At 38.1% G+C, this 17,432-nt stretch overlaps 1 protein-coding gene across 2 annotated transcripts in view; it reads left to right on the top strand.

Annotated features, from left to right (window-relative positions):
• atrx (ATRX chromatin remodeler) overlaps positions 1–17,432 on the top strand; it is a 67,667-nt gene that overhangs the window by 23,122 nt on the left and 27,113 nt on the right. For both annotated transcript variants that reach the window (XM_073854022.1, XM_073854021.1), the window contains exons 10-18: positions 121–187; positions 7,793–7,917; positions 7,998–8,171; positions 8,255–8,381; positions 8,628–8,727; positions 8,816–9,001; positions 9,079–9,220; positions 12,904–13,013; positions 13,108–13,256. In XM_073854022.1, coding sequence (XP_073710123.1) covers positions 121–187; positions 7,793–7,917; positions 7,998–8,171; positions 8,255–8,381; positions 8,628–8,727; positions 8,816–9,001; positions 9,079–9,220; positions 12,904–13,013; positions 13,108–13,256 — 1,180 coding nt within the window. The remainder of the gene's footprint in view (positions 1–120; positions 188–7,792; positions 7,918–7,997; positions 8,172–8,254; positions 8,382–8,627; positions 8,728–8,815; positions 9,002–9,078; positions 9,221–12,903; positions 13,014–13,107; positions 13,257–17,432) is intronic.

Genomic DNA, 17,432 nt, shown 5'->3' with positions numbered 1-17,432 from the left:
GTAGCTTTTTCACAGTGCTGTAAATGTTAAAATGAGTGTTAGTCTATTAGATGTAGTTAAATCACTAGAGAATTGTAACTTGTGTTTTGAGTTTCATGGTTTTTATTTGCTCTTGTCAAGGTGATGAAGGTGATGTAAAGGCTGAATCCTCACAGATGGTGGATGATGATGATGATCCAGAGAATAGGTACGATTATGCAAGACCTCTGACGTGTGATAATAAGTAGATCTGTTTATGTATCTTTAATGTCTTATTCGGGTTAAGTGATGAATTAAGACCAGAGTATACTTAACTTGTCCGTGTTCTGCTCCGGCACATGAACAGTCTGTGTGATGCCGATCTCTTCACACGTGTGAATGATTGACAGCTGGTCCACTATGTGGTCCACACATCCCTCACATATACTGTAAAAGGCTTGTGCAGTCAGCCGAACACAGAGAACATAGTATGCATGGGCCTTGACATTGATTGCTGTTTTGTTTTTCAATATACTGAAGAGCGGGCAGTTGTAAGAAAGAAGCAACACATGCTCATACACCTCATTGTAGTTGAAGGGATCCTTTGTTTGTTTTTTTTTTTTTGTTTTTTTAGGGTTGATGGGGTCTTTTAATGGTTATGGTTAGCTGAGCTTTGATGGATTTCAGTGGACCTGAGCTTTGAGGGTGCTGATGGTCTAATGACCACAGCTTCATTCATATACTACATACTCTGAACTTACTCATACCAGAACCTGGTGTTGTTGGTTTTATCTGAATTATGGTTTTTGTGTAACCTATTGTCCTGTGTTTCAGGTCCCTGCCTGGGACCAAAAGCAGACAACCATGAGATTGCTTTTCATTAAAGAAATGTCTGCAAAAATAAAGTACACAAAACCTTCCTGCTTTTCAAATGAGTCCATTTTCTTTCTATAATGAAAGAACAAGACATTACTTATTTTACTAGTTTTGTTTTGGTCACAATTTATGGATTTTGATGACTGTCCTTTAACTAGTCAGTCTATCATCATGATGGATATATATATATATATATATAGATAGATGGATAGATAGATGGATATATATATATATATATATAGATATATATAGATATATATAGATATATATAGATATATATAGATATAGATATATAGATATATAGATATATAGATATATAGATATATAGATATATAGATATATAGATAGATATAGATAGATATAGATAGATATATATAGATATATATAGATATAGATGTCATGCGCAACAGCATGAGTCTTAAACTTCAGGCTGTTGCAGGCTCAGAAATATTTGTTCTTGCATTTGATTTCCAGGAATAGTTTTTAACCTTTATTTAGACTTTTATATTTTTTAGATGTGTTAATAATGCATGTGTTGTCTCTTTCAAACACTTTCATTCAGTCAGTCAGAATAATGACTGTAGGCTGTTGCTAATAACATGTTATCAACATCAATAAAATACATCTTTACACTAAAGAAATTTATTTACACAGACTGTTTATTGCTGCTCAGATTTGCAGTTAATTTATTTGCACAGCAATTGCACAATGTTCTTAGCTTAATGTAATTTTAAATGCATGTAGGATTTAAATTTAAAAAATAGCAATTTGGAAGATGCCAGTGACAACGTTTAAAGTCTCCCTGTGGTGAAAGTCACGTTTTTTTTATTTTTGTTTATAGGTCTATGTGATGTTTTTAATATGCTTTAAGACAAACCATGATTCATGCAAATTCATCATTCAACACCAATGCAGAGTATTTTCTCCATTAAATTGTTTTCATTCTCGAAATCACCTATGGTATTGACATATTGTGAGCCTTATACATGATTGTTTCCTTCTTAAACCTTGTGCATTCAAAGCCCGCTGGAAAACAGACCAATCTCAACATGACACCAACTGTGACGTCCCAGTCGAGATGTACGCCCCCCCATTACATTACACATTAAATTAATTACAATCTTGCGACTGCTGCTGAGTTTTATGCTTAATGCTATATGCTAGTTAATGCTATATGCTAGCGTTTAGGCTGAAGTTCTACTATTGACGTTACAGTTACGTTTTGCAGATCAATATTAAAAAACACAAACTTCCATCATCCATTAACAAAATTGGATTATTCCTCAAAATCTGTATCTTTGTCTGATACAGACTAAAACATAAGGTCTGATTACTTTTGTGAGCTATTAACATGAACCTCATGAGCCTTGATGTGAAACAGCCAATCAGAGCAGAGCTCAACATTATTATTATTCATGACCCTTACACATTAGGTGGTAGTAGTAGACCATTTCATTCTGCGGACAAACTGTAGGGTTGTAAATAGACCTGTTAAAACGTTCTTTGGATAATCTTGGCACTTGATAAAGCCACATGCCTTTTATGTAGGTATCAGAGAACAATCTAACATTTGTTTCACCTTTTTAAGCTTTCAAGTTTCAGATTAAATACTACAGTGTGCAATGTTTATAATTTTAAAGCTTTGTGGTGTGCCGTGGGATTTTTTTTACAATTTAAAAAAAAGGTTGGGAAACACTGATCTACTCCAGTGAAAATGGATGACCCACCTGCACAGGCTTCACAAACATGTAACCAATCACATCATCACTGTTCAATGAGTATATTAGTGGTTTGAGTCATAGATGTATATGGATATGGATCTCACATAGACTCAGTGCTGGAAAAATCGCAGTAATGCTGCTTCAGCTTTAGTTCTATGATGCAGTGCAGTATGAATGATGTAACTTGTTAAAATCAACACAAAAATTAGTGCTGCAAACGCGCAGTTCACGTATGCATTGTGTAAAAACCAGACTTGGCAGTTACGTGCCTGAAACTGGAGGTCTGCACGGGACTGTTTGTTTTTGTCCCACTTTTATCCGCTCCCGCAAGGTTTTATTTCACACCCGCTTAAAATTTACTCTGTGTTCACCTGCTATCTGCTTACAATTCTTTTCTTTCCCGACCCGAAAGATCCCGCAAAATTTAGAGAGTGTGCCACTGAATTTTACATCCAGTCGCACATGTGCGACCAGTAAATTTGACCTTTTTTTGTGATGTGAAACAGCACATTGTACTTTCTGCATCTGTCATTAAAGTATTTATTAGTAATACAGTGGAAATTAGTAGAAATGTGAATATTTGGTAAGCATGTTGATTTTGTGCCCCTAAAATTTTCAGTTGGGGGCCACTGTGCTCCTAGTAAAAAAGTTAGTCTGGAGCCCTGTGTACAGGTGTTTAGTTAGAATTAATGAACAAATGGTGATGCTTTTTTACGCTGTTCTTTCAAAGGATTTTGGGGGCACCACCCACCTGTTGTCAGACCACCCACTCCCGTTCAAAATACCCCAAAGGTCCTACCACTTCCAACTTATTGCACGATTAATAAACCTGACCTTGATATTTATTTATTTTTGACATATCAGATGTAATAAATATAAAGGAGAAAACACTTATTACATCAGAATTAAAACAAAATGATTATTGTCCTTGACGTTGTAATTAAGATTTTTTATTTTTCCACACCATGTTTTATAGACACACACAAAACAAGCTGAGAAGCATTTCTGGGTTATTTTATTGCAGTTCTATGTATTAGTAAATCAGGATGTTACTTATTAGCATAAAAACAAAACAGTATCTCAAGCTGAAAATAAATTGTTTATAGAACAGAAGCAAAGAACGATCCCATCACAAGAGTCAATGACTTCAGTTTAATCTTAAAAAAAAAACTCCTATTATAATAAATGCAGCTGGTTACATTACACAATAAAAGTCTTGCATCATATTTGCACTGTGATGTTATTTAGATCATCCTCAGTGAATACGTGCTTGATCAAAAGTCAAACTTATGTGAATTATTATTACCTTACAATATTTACAAAACAACTACACATGTCTAGGGGGCAGTCATGTTAAAGGAAACAGTCATGGCCTAATGGTTAGAGATTCGGACTTGTTAACCAAAAGGTCAACAGTTAAAGTCTCACTGCCAGCAGGTTGCAACTGACACCCCGTTCAGACCGTCAGTAACTAGCAGTAGCAGAGCGACATGATCTCATTCATTTCAATGGAAGCTTGGCGACTTCCGGTGACACGAGCGACACTAACTGTTGGTGACAGAAAGTGGACGTGTCCAGCAAAGTTGAGAAAACTTTATCTTTATGCAAATGATGAACGACTTTGGGTGCGACTACCAATGAGAGCGAAGCAGTGGAGTTTACATCTTGTCAGTTATTGCAGTGTACTGTACCCTTTTGTTTATGACAACTAGAATTAGAAACGCCTCCTTACGGCCTCAGTGAAAGAGACTTGTGACACACAGCGAGAAAGTTGCTGGTGCTTTAAACTGGGAGTGAAGTGACCTTTAACCCCAGTTGCTCCCCAGGCACTGCGGTGGTAGCTGCCCAATGCTTTGAGTGTGAGTGTTTATGATTTGCAGTGCGTTTGTTCACTACTCACTTGCATGGGTTAAATGCAAAAGGCACATTATGGGCTACCAACTTAACAATCATGTCCCTTTGACTTCTCATTTATGCATTTGACAGACACTTTTATCCAAAGTGACTTAAAGTGCACTACAAGCTATACATTTTGTCCGGATGTGTGTTTCCTGGGAATTGAACCTATGAGGTTTGTGCTGCTATCGAAATGTTTTACCAATTGCGTAAACTCTAATTGAGTCATAGGAATATATTTACTTCTAAGTAAACTTTAAATCTGCAATCCATAATTTTTTCAGTTAAAATGAACAAAAATCTGTCATTGAATATGTAGAAAAAACTAACCTTCCCCCAATTCACAATGGTAAGCTTATAATAATAATTTATCATTTGAGCTGTCAAGTTTTCCCAGAAAAAGTTTGAAAAGCATCATTGCGTGATGGTGTCACGTCCGTAAACAAAGAAAAGGAGCCGGACACTTCATTGTATGTGCTCTGGATGGGAGTGTTTAGCTTGTTTAAAAAAAGGTTGTTCGAGCTTAAACCTGTCATATAGATGGTGGCATTTAATCTGTAAAGTTTCAAAAGACGATCATCTGGGGAACGTCATGTAAATATGTCAGTTTATTACATTCTTACATCTGGGGAATCATCTTTTAAAACAGTGAAAGCTTAAACTGTGAGTTAATATCAGCCTTGCTTTTCAACATCTTAAGGTATTAAATACTGGAGCAGAGACTTCCTCTGAACCCACAAGGCATCTGTTGAAACACTTGCGTTATCATTTAGTCAGAACAAAAGCTGCAGATACACTGCATTTATTGCCAAACGTTTTGGGACACCTGCCTTTATATGCACATAACCCTGAATGACATTCCCAATCCACAGGGTTTAATATGGAGTTGGCCCACCTTTTGCAGCTATAACAGCTTCAACTCTTCTTGGAAGACTTTCTACAAGGTTTAGGAGTGTGTTTATGGGGATTTTTGACCATTCTTCTAAAAAAACATTTGTAAGGTCAGACACTGATGTTGGCCTCAATCGTAGTCTGTGCTCTTATTCATCCCAAAGATCTGCTATTGGGTTGAGGTCAGGACTCTGTGCAGGACTCGCTCATTAAAGGCCCTGTCTCGAATGGCACACTTCGGACTTGTGGACCTCCTCAGAGTCCACACTTTGATGACATCATAGAGTGCAGACTTTAGGGACCCTTAATGCAAGTCCATGTGGGTCCACCGGAGTTCTATTTTGGGACAGACCCGAGCGTTACGCCGGAAATAGGAGAAGTAGTTGCCCATCAGTGTGAACTCTTCCCTTCCGTTGTCTGATTGCTCTTTCGCAAGGACTTCTGGGTTGGTAAAGTGCGCAAAGCCGGCCGCAATGCGGGCTTCGCCGGAGATCGCATCAAGGGTTTAAAGGGGGCGCCGATGAGCACTAAATGGCAATTTAAGGCCACAAGACCGAAAGTCCACATGAAGTGCGCCATTTAGGACAGGGCCTTTGTCTTTATGGACCTTGCTTTGTGCACTGCTGCACAGTCATGTTGGAACAGGAAGGGGCCATCCCCAAACTGTTCCCACAAAGTCGGGAGCATGAAATTGTCTAAAATGTCTTGGTATTAGGAGTTCCTTTCACTGGAACTAAGGTGCTAAGCCCAACCCCTGAAAAACAACCCCACATCATAATCCCCCATTCAACAAACTTTACGCTGGCACAATCCAGTGAGGCAAGTACCGTTCTCCTGGCAACCTCCAAACCCAGGCTCGTCCATCAGATTGTCAGACAGAGAAGCGAAATTCGTCGCTCCAGAGAACACGTCTCCACTGCTCTAGAGTCCAGTGGTGGAGTATTTTACACCACTGCATCCGACGCTTTGCATTGACCTTGGTGATGTAAGGCTTGGATGCAGCTGCTGGGCCATAGAAATCCATTCCATGAAGCTCTTTACGCACTGTTCTTTAGCTAATTTGATGGCCACACAAAGATTGGAGATCTGGAGTAATTGACTCTGCAGAAAGTTGCCAACTTCTGTGCACTATGCGCCTTAGCATTGGCGATACATCATCTACCAGGTGGATAGGTGAAAATAGATAACTAATATGTGTGTAGATCGGTCGTTTTTGGATGTACTAGGATGTTCTTTCGTCATGTGGATGTGTAATGACAGATCTGCTCTGATGCAGTGATCAAAGACATCAGATTTATCCACGCAGAGTAGCGGATGCACAGAAAAATTACTCCACAAATAACTGCAATTTTATATTTCAATCGGAGATGGTGATAGGGTAGAGTATTGGGCTGTAGCTTTAAAGTATCTTTAATGCATATGAGTATACTAGAGACCAGATGTAAATGAAGAAGTGGTTATGCATCTTTTTGCATGAGTTACATCAACGTTACCTCTGGTATTTTATCAGGATAACAGTATATTGTAACAGTATAGTGATATTGTATATGGTATTGATAAACTTTTTATTTGGAGATTGGTTAGGCGGTTGCATTATTGCATTTAGCACGTAACTTTGTTGAACTGTGTTTGAGGTGTTTGTGTTGCTTGCAGATTAAAAGTTGATTTTTTTTTGTCAGCGGTGTTAGTAATTCATTTTGATTTGTTAATAATAGCTAATAAACTAATTTGCTGAAATAAATATTGCAGTATCTTGACTTTATTTTACAGCAGCTTTACAGAAGTTGTTTGTTTCTTGCAGTGAGTGATGGGGATTTCTTTTGTTCCCGCAATATTTTTTTGATGCAAATAATGTAACCTGTGGCTGTAAAATTGTCAAACAATAATAAGTTCCTGGATTGGCCGTTTAAAGGTGAAATTAAAATTGTAAAGCTGCGTACACACCAAACATGAATCATCCCGTTCCTTGCTCTAGATCAGTGGTTCTCAACTCCAGTCCTCGGGCCCCCCCCTCCCAAAACATTTTAGATGTCTCCACATATAAAACACCTGATTCAGTTCATCAGCTTGTAAGTGTGTTAATTAAGGAAAAGTTTCAAACATTCTGGAAGGAGTCTAATGAGTGGAATCAGGTGTTTCATATAAGGAGACATCTAAAACGTTCTGGGAGGGGGGCTTGAGGACTGGAGTTGAGAACCACTGATCTAGATTACTCGCAGGATTTAACTTCGTGTCATGTGAATATTTTCAACTTGCGCGAAGATGCGTTTGAGATAGATATCGCATGTTTTTTTTTCTGCAGTCACACCGCCCAATTTTCGTCTTTGCATTGACTTTGTATGTAATCTACTCGTTCGAATTCGTGTTTGGTGTGTACGCCTCATAAGGATTGTTGTTTTTTGTCTAGTCTGTATGAATGTAGCTAATCATGTTTGTGTCTCCTCTAAAAGAATTGCCAAGAGAATGCTGCTGGCTCAGATCAAAGCCAATTATTCATCTGGAGCTGAAAGTTCCTCAGACGAGGACAATCTGGACAAAGATGCATCAAAAAAACATAAAGAGAAAAATGAAAATGGTAATCTAACAACCGAAGACTTTCAACAGTTTCTCTTAAAAGGGATTATGTTCTTGACATGTATCTTATGTTGTCTACAGAAGAAGATGAGGAAGAGGAGGAAACATCAGACTCCGGCTCAGATGTTGAAGTGAAGAAGCGTGGAAAGCGTCACCATTTGTTGCGTAAGAAGGTCACTTTAAGCGAGGGTGACTCTGATGATGAGACGACTGTCAAATCCAAGAAGGACACCAAGAAGAAAAGTAGGCGTAAAGGTCAGTGTCGGCTCTGAATGAAACGCATGTCATGTGACTTGGCAGAATGGGCTGATGTGTATTATAATGCTCTGGTTGTGTAGTTGGCAGCGATGATTCGGCAGATTCTGACTTTGAGCGGTCGGGCTCAGCCTCCAGTGATGGGTCAGCACTCAGTGAGGCTGTGAGTACAGATGAGGATGGAGAGAAGAGCAACAAACGCAAAACACGGTGAGTTGCGTGTCATGAAGTTTATTTATTTAGATATATTTAAAGAATGCTTTGTCAGAACTGGCACTTGTGCTTTTGAAACGCTGGTGCTTTGATACCACCAAAGATGCAGTTTCATGTTCAGTTTCCCTGTTGCTCATTTCTTACCACAACACTTTATTTAGTGATGAGATTTTGTATAAATAAGTATTTCTGTATTGTCTGGCCAATACAATGATCTCTGTTATATTATAACAATGCTTTTAGATCATCCAAAGCATCCAGCAAGGACAAAGAGAGAAGTTACAAGAAAGAAAAGAAAAAACGCAGACGAATTAAGGTTCAAGACTCATCCTCAGATGAGAAGGTACAGCGTGGTGCTCATTTTCATCAGCAAAACGATTACAGAAGCTGTTGCGGTCTTGACGTGAACCTTCTGCTTTCTTGTTGTGCAGAGCGGAGACGACGATGATGAAGATGCGGAGGGCGATGATAAAGGAACGCCTAAAGGTCGCAAGAAGATCCGCAAGATCCTTAAAGATGACCACCTGCGGACTGAGACCAGAGATGCCCTTAAGGAGGAGGAGGAGAGAAGGAGACGTATAGCTGAGAGGGAACGGTTAAGAGAGAAACTTCGAGAGGTTGGTTAACATCTTCAGGTTATTCTGATTTATCTGCTGTATCTGAAACTCACAACTGGTACTCTACTTGTTTTTAGACCATTGTGTTGGAAGAGTCGTCACAGGTCACGTGTCCCATCACCACAAAGCTGGTGTTGGATGAAGATGAGGAGACCAAGGAGCCACTGGTGCAGGTTCACAGGAACTTGGTGACCAAACTCAAACCCCATCAAGTGGATGGTGAGCCAATGCACACATGACTGGATTTTCTTTACACAGTGATGTGACATTTCTCTAGATTTATTTTGCTTTGGAAAGCTGACCATGTAACGCTAGAGTAAATCAGGGTTTAAATTCAACATGAGATCAAAACTGGCCCTAGTTTCTTGTTACAAAATGTTCATGCTAATTCATAATCTAACATATACAAATCTTTTGTTATTCTCATTGAATAAACTCACTCAGAAATGCATGAGATTGTGAAAGTTAAAGGGGACAGAAAATGAAAAACCATTTTACCTTGTCTTTGTTGAATAATGGTAGTCTACTCACAATTCACAAATATACAAAAAGTGCTAAACATGCTAAACATCTCAGTCTCAAAGAAATTCCTCTTTTAGAAATGTCAGCCAGAAAACGGCCCAATCTGAAAAACTGATGCTTATGACATCACAGGCATCTCACTGCCCCTCCACTTTAAAATAATTGGCTACATTTTTTGAGTGGCAGCAAAGTCAGCCAATCAGTAATGAGATTGCAAGTTAAGCCAGTAGGGGGAGCCAAATTGGTGCAAAACCACTTGTTTAAAATCCCCCACCCTAATAGAGCTATCTGAGAGAGGTTTTTAGGAAGCTTATAAGGCATTACAGACCCAAACAAAAAAGAATTTGTCTACATGTCACATCACAGAATAAGGATAAATACCCCGTTCAATCATTCTATGTCACCTTTAAGTGTCGTGAGTAGTGATTCACATTGTGATTATAGATGCACCGATCGACCAGCCAGAGACCGGAAATTGGCAGATTTTATGCATTTTTACGGTAACGGGTCGAACGTTCTGATTCCGAGACGGTCTTTTTGTTGCCAGTTGCACAAGCAGTAACGTCACAGCCACATGCACACTCACATTGGAAGCAGCACCTGACCCGTTATCCAACAGCTGCATTCATTTAATTTTGTACCTGGAAATGTGATCCGTTTTACATAAGGACCACCTGTGCAGTCCGCCCCTGGCTATATTGATTTCTGCCCCGCATCCGCAAATGACACATTGATATTATTCCACCAGGTTACCCGTCTGTGTTCGGTTTCCGACTGTTTCACGAAAACATAGTAACTTTGTCGTACATCCGTTGTTTGAATCATGTTGGTTCAACAATATAGATCACCGGACACTAACAGGCGGACCACGGTCCGTGTCCAGACCCAGAAGCTGTCTCATACGGACCCGGACCTACAGACCCAGAAGGTTATGATTTAAAACCTGATGAGCTTTTGTAGTTTTACGGTTGTGGTTTAGCGGATGATGAAACAGATGACACAGACCAATTGTATGCAAGTTAAGCCATCCCATGTATTACCACTCAGCCAATCAAGGCAAGTTACACATAAAAAAGATGGTTGTAAAAAAGAAAGATAGCGATACATGAAAAAAAGGGAGAGAAACAGATGACTGAGCAGGAGAAGACAGGCGTCTATGCCGGAGAAAGTTAAGAAAAAGACGAGTTTGTTTCACTCGTTTTCTCAACTTTCTCCGGCACAGAAAGGGAGAAAAACAGACAAATGAGACGGAGGAAGGGAGAGAGACAAACAAGTGAGACGGAGAAGTTAATAACAATGCAGAAAATTGAAAATTCAAGCTTTTCCTCACTTGGTTTAATTTTTCTGAAGTTAAAGGACAGGTTGGGTATTTTACACTTAAAGCCCTGTTTTCAGTTCGCGAAGAGAACTGAAATGAGACGGTCTAACCTTCGGACGACCCATAATTGGTGTCACCTGCTGCACGCGCCTGTCAGCATGACATTATTAAAATAAATATGAAATCAGAAAAATATTAATTTAGTTTAGAAAATTTGACACGCTGATGTAGATTAAACTATTCAACAGTATATTAAATTAATCAACCTTAGAAATATATGCATCATAAAAATAATAATATTAACACAAAACATAACTTATAATACTAAAACAGTGACAAACTTTTTTTTTATAAATACACACTTTTATTTAATGAAGGTTTTAATTGTTTATTTTAGGATATCCAGCCGTTATATGCAGCCATTGCAGGCGCGCAATGAATCTTGGGATATCCTCGGCTGTTAAGGATCCATTCGTTCTATCCTTAACATCGCGGAGAAATGAGGACGCATTTTGAGGCTTCATTCTAAGCGTCCTTTGAATTGGGACGTCCTTACAAGCCTCAAGTCGTGCTGCTGTGACGCAATCGGTCTTAAAATACGTCCTTAGAAGGTCGCAGCCTTTGAATTGGGACACAGCCTAGGGCTGACTTCTAATAGTCAAGGATTCGATGATTTGATTCTGAGAGGTCTGAGGAAAGTGTTATGTAACCAATGAGCAGCAGCACTGAGAAGCTTAACCACATGGATGACAAGTAACCGCAACAACCGCGCATTTCACGTTAAATTGATATATAGCTATGCCCTTCTTGTTTTTTACATCAAATGTACAATAAAGGCAAAGTAGAAAGAGTTAAGAGAGTAACTTGTTTTTCGTACATTTCTATTCAAAATGTAATGCTATGCAAAAGTGAAACTAATATGACAGAATAACTGTAGCGTAAATTAAATTACTTTAATTTAACTGATCAACACAAATACAAAGCGCCATAATATAACTGATTGCTTACCCGCATTAAAATCACTTAAAATAAAAACCTTTATAGCTTTTTTCTTTGTATACAGCGTCCGCTCCGTGAATAAGGGAGCTGCAGCCAAAAACGCCGGAGGCTTTATTATTAACTGACTGAACACTTGACTCTTACCTGGACATTTAGATATGAAAGTTTTTATCTGCGTGAAACATTATAAACATTCAAAATCACCTGCGACTCCACTATGTTGCAGAGAGTCCGCTTAATTAACAGCTTTTCCTTCAGTCCGCGTGAGCTAAACATTTATGTTCTGTAATTTTTTTACTCGCATAGACTATATTTCTACATATTTTTGACCAAGTAACACTAGGATATAATTTAAATTGTTTTGTAATTTAAGTTAATTTTAACTTGTTCTGAAATGATGACAAATCTTTCTGACTAAAAAGGATCTATCCAGCATAATTTAGCCAAAATAATGATTTATTCGTTTTTTTCATACTTTATAGATACACATTAATTTATCTACTAATATACTATTGAAAATGCCATAAATAAATATTCATTGCCTTCTGTACAGGTGCATAAATACTGTCTTAATTTTAATTACTTTTTAATTAAATTAAATTAATCACACTGCATGTTGTTTGCTTATTTTGTTCAAAAGCATGATCAACTCTACACGTTATACTAACTAGGAATCTTAACCACAGCTGATATTTGGACATCCATCATAATTTCAGTGTGCCTAACCTAAAAAAAGACGATCCTGTAATTTAATGCAGTTTGGTTAAAGTGCAATGTTTAATCCTTTTTTATGATGAAAATAAAGTTTTGTATTAACTAAAAGTGAATTTTGGTTTGTAGCCTACATACTGTCAATTATAGTTCTCAGAAAGAAAAACGGAATCGGCAGGTGACACACAACTAAAGAAATCGGAAATCTGAATCAGCCAAGAAAATTGCAATCGGTGCATCTCTAATTGTGATTAATCTCTTGTACATTTAATAATTGTAGGTCTTAGTAATGCTTTAAACCAGGTATGATGAAAGAAACTGAATGATATCTTGCTTTGTTGTGTGTGTACAGGTGTTCAGTTTATGTGGGACTGCTGCTGTGAGTCTGTCAGGAAGATCGAGAAGTCTTCCGGCTCCGGCTGTATTCTGGCTCATTGCATGGGGCTCGGCAAAACCCTGCAGGTGATCACTTTAAACAAGTTGAGGTTTATTATGAACGGTTACAAATGTTTTTGAAGTTACCTGACTCCAGTGCTGTTCTCTCGGCGTCCTGCAGGTGGTGACGTTTCTCCATACGATTATGCTTTGCGAGAAGCTGAACTTCTCCACGGCTCTGGTGGTCTGTCCTCTCAACACCGTGCTCAACTGGCTCAATGAGTTTTCTAAGTGGCAGGAAGGCCTGACAGATGAGGAGAGTTTAGAGGTAGAGATTTGGTATTGTATCATGCATAGATCTTTCAGTTCATCTTCTTGTGTTATTGGTCAGTTTTAAGCTGACTGCAAGACAGTTTGACTGTTCCCATAGCTTTGTTGGTAGAGCGTTGGGTTTGGCAAATACATTATGTAGTTCTTCTATAGTTCTTTCATTATATAATACTGCTAAACTTTCTCCTCTTAAACATTCTTATAAAAGTCAATGTTTCTTACTGCATCAGCTGCAGAGTAACTTTGAAATTGACAAAACCCCACAAATCCTGGTTTAATTCTGGTTAATATTTCTCATGATGCTGATGATGATTATTCATCAAACGCTGATGATTTCAGTGAACAGCCAATAGCGTTCAACCGGGAAAAAGTTTGTGTGTCTCTGTTGAAAAAGATAATATGCGCTAGTATAAGGAGCATATGCACACTGCAAAAAGCAACACGTTAACTTTTAATTAAGATTGATTAAAGTTTTACTGTACATGCTTAAAGTCTCACAATGAGGAGAAACTGACTGAAAAATCATAACTCAAACATATTTCATTAATTAATATAAAAGGGTTAATATAATATAAAATAAAGCTTTGTAAAAAAAAACAGGAAAACAGGAACAATACAGTACAAAGATATTGAAGTCGAAGATAAAATCAAAAATTATTATAATTAAAAAAGACTTAAAGGGATAGTTCACCCAAAAATGAAAATTCTCTCATCATTTACTTACCTTCATGTTACAAACCTGTCTAGGAAACTATTGTGAGGAATATTTGTAACCAAACCGTTTGTGATTCTTTATTAACATTCTTCAAAAAATCTTCCTTTGTGTTCATCAGAACAAAGACATTTATACAGGTTTGTAACAATATGACAGTGAGTAAATAATGAAAGAACTTTCATTTTTGGGTGAACTATCCCTTTAAAGGTGCAGTGTGTAAATTTTAGCGGCACCTTTAATATAATTTTATATAATACTGTAATCATACGCAACCTGAAACAAAAGATCTCTGCATATTAAAATGAAATGCTTAAATTTTTGTGATCTCTTCTCTACTGAAAAATCCAGCTAAGACCAGCATAAGCTGGTGAGCTGGTTTTAGCCGGCTTCCCAGCTTGGTTTTAGCAAGCTGGTTTTGCTGGTGTAGCAAGCTGGTCTAGCTGTGTTTTGGTCACTTTTTGAGATGGTCTAGCTGGACTAAGCTGGTCAGGCTGAAAGACCAGCTGACCCACCAGCATGACCAGCTTTACCAGACTGGGAGGACCAGCTTAAACCAGCTAGTTCCACCTAAAACCAACTACCAGTTTATGCTGGTATTAGCTGGATTTTTCAGTAGGGTTACCCAGAATAAAACCTACTCCATAGCAGGTTAGCCATGTAGCTTAAGTTATAAACACCGATTTAAACCAACCCACCAAAAACCAGAGTTTGCTCAAATGAAACCCAAACTTACAGAGGTAACCACTGAAACCAGTTTCTTGCAACAGGCCACTGAAGTTCACACTGTCAATCATCAGTGCTGGCTACCACATGAGGTTGATGATGTATACATGTGGGTGATTGTTTGCCAATAAGGGTTCCTGGTTGTATGTAGGTTCATATACCTTTCTAAATGAGTGATTAGTTTCATTTTGTCTAATAAAATAACAAATTGTTCTCTGGCACTTCAAAGAAAATCAAATCAAATTTACTTGAGCTTCAAGGGGGCCGGGTGGAGCCGTAAAGAGGGCGGGGCGCCCCCCTTATATAATGGTAGGGGAAACACTGCAATGCGTGTTTGTGTCTCAACTGTGTTAATGCCAATGTAAAACTATAATATTAACATAAAAATAGCTTCAAACTATAATGGACAAACATTCCAACTATCATCATAAAGGCCCACTATTGGATCGGATAGATCATCTATCGGCACAACCCTACAAGAGAAGTCCTGTTTTTAATGATATAAACATTTACAATTTTATAAGGTGTGGTTCTCAGCTGGTCAGTCGCAAGCCAGAAATGTTTTTTAAATCTGTTCTGATCGCAGAGTAAATAAATGTAAGATGATTGAAAATGCTTTCTCATAGTTTTTGCTGTTTGAGGGGCCATGTGCCCAAACAAGATCTGCTGCTTGGTGTAACCTAGACAAATGAATCAGATGCCATATAATGGACAACAGTTGATGTGAGATGCCCTCATGTGCACCCTGATGTTCAGTGTACTGTTGGGCAGATCTGTCAGACATCACTCACATTGAGAAAGTAGCGAATTTTTAAGGACGGGCTTATGTTAATTAATCATTAATTATATCAATTATTAATAATTTTAAACCATTCTTCACCATCCCAATTAAAGGTGCAATGTGTAATTTTTAGAAGAATCTATTGACAGAAATGCAAAATAATATACAAAACTATATTATCAGAGGTGTATAAAGACCTTTCATAATGAACCGTTATGTGTTTATTACCTTAGAATGAGACATTTTTATCTACATATACCGAGGGTCCCCTTACATGGAAGTCGCCATTTTGTGCCGCCATGTTTCTACAGAAACCCTTAATGGACAAACCTTTTTTACTAAGTTGTCTCTGGCAATGACATGTTTGTCCGGTGGCAGCTACCGTAGCTTCTATATGTGTTTCAAAAGCAAGAGGTGAGCAGTGGACTGAGCCGTTGGTTGCAATTCGCAACCTTGCCACTAGATGCCGCTAAAATTTACACACTGCACCTTTAAGGTAAACAAACATTAACTCAAAAGTAAAGTACTTACAATGGATTGTGATCAATTATAAGTATGTGGATCAAATATATGTTTTGGGTGTCTGGTCGACACTCGTCCAGCGAATGTTTAGTCAGACACCATAGACTATACTAGGAGAGAAAGAATATCCTAAAATTGATCCAACAGCTTTAAGAGCAGGTAGTGATACCTTTAATGATTAGTGACTCCAGATTAAAAGCATGCACTACAAACAACATCATGTGTGACTTTATTGACTAACTGAACACATACCATATTTTCCGGATTACAAGTCGCTCCGGAGTATAAGTCGCAGGGGTGCAAACTTGTCACCTTTCGGCGAAATTCGCCGTTTTTTGATACAAAATAGGTCATTCTTGTGATTCGTCTAGATCCGATGAGTTTTTGAAAATGAGGGGTGAGGGGGGTCTGCGACATGGTAGCAGTAAATGAAATTATGAAAATCATGTCCAGCTATTGTGGTAACGATGTCAAATTACTAGCCAGTTTGGCGGGTTATGTTTTACAATTTATAGCCACCTCATTTGCTGCCGAAGTTTAAGCAGTCTGCAGATTGAGTGCACACACTTAACTAAGGTTACGCGCCCACGTCACGTTGCTGTGCGCGTGGTCATAAAGCTTAACATTTGTTCACGCACCGCAGTTTTAAGTTAAGTGATTTTAAGCCGTTGACAACAGTGCTATATGCGCTATATACCTGTTTCTGTTTAAGAGGAGCGTGCAAGCCGCGTATCCGCTTATATAAGAGCGCTTGTGTCTTGTCACCTTTTTCACCCCTGATGAGTTTGCACCCCTGAAGTCAGATCATTAAAAAATGCGTGATTAAGACGAAATAACATATATAAGTCGCAGTGGACAATACGTCGCATTTATTTAGAAAATTATTTCACAAAATCTCTGAAGAACATTTAATCTGGAAAGTCAAGTTTTTCAACTAAACAATAGCAGACAGAACAGCAGGCTGAAAATAGGTGTCTGTACGTTAAAGTCATATTATCAGTTAATTAAACAATAAATCATTATTTAAATGATAAAACGCTTATAGTCCGGAAAATGTTGTACTACTTAAAAAAAACACGCACACATACAGTTTAGCATTGTAAGGAGGTAAAGGTTGAAGTAGATAAAAGAATAAAGCATGAAGTTATGGCAGTATTAGTAATTCAGCAGATCAAAGCCTAAAACTAGCCATCAGTTACTTAATGCGATCATTGAAAAAGACCAAGTATGATACTTGCATGTCTTGCCCATTAAAAGAGTCCTGATGTAGTTTGATGAGGTTTCAGTTGATCTTGGCTGAAAGGAATGATGAGCAAGAAAACCAGCTTGATGCAAATGATTCTTGATAAATGAAAAGACAAAGCCTAGGCACAAACTTAAGAGGTACGCTTGGAACTTCTAGTTTCGCATCCTCATTCTGATGATGTATCCAGAA

This window comes from Misgurnus anguillicaudatus, chromosome 16 (assembly GCF_027580225.2).
Source record: "Misgurnus anguillicaudatus chromosome 16, ASM2758022v2, whole genome shotgun sequence".
NCBI classification, from domain to species: Eukaryota; Metazoa; Chordata; class Actinopteri; order Cypriniformes; family Cobitidae; genus Misgurnus; species Misgurnus anguillicaudatus.
Note: the sequence above shows the minus strand (reverse complement) of the source record. Positions and strands in the feature narration are given on the sequence as shown.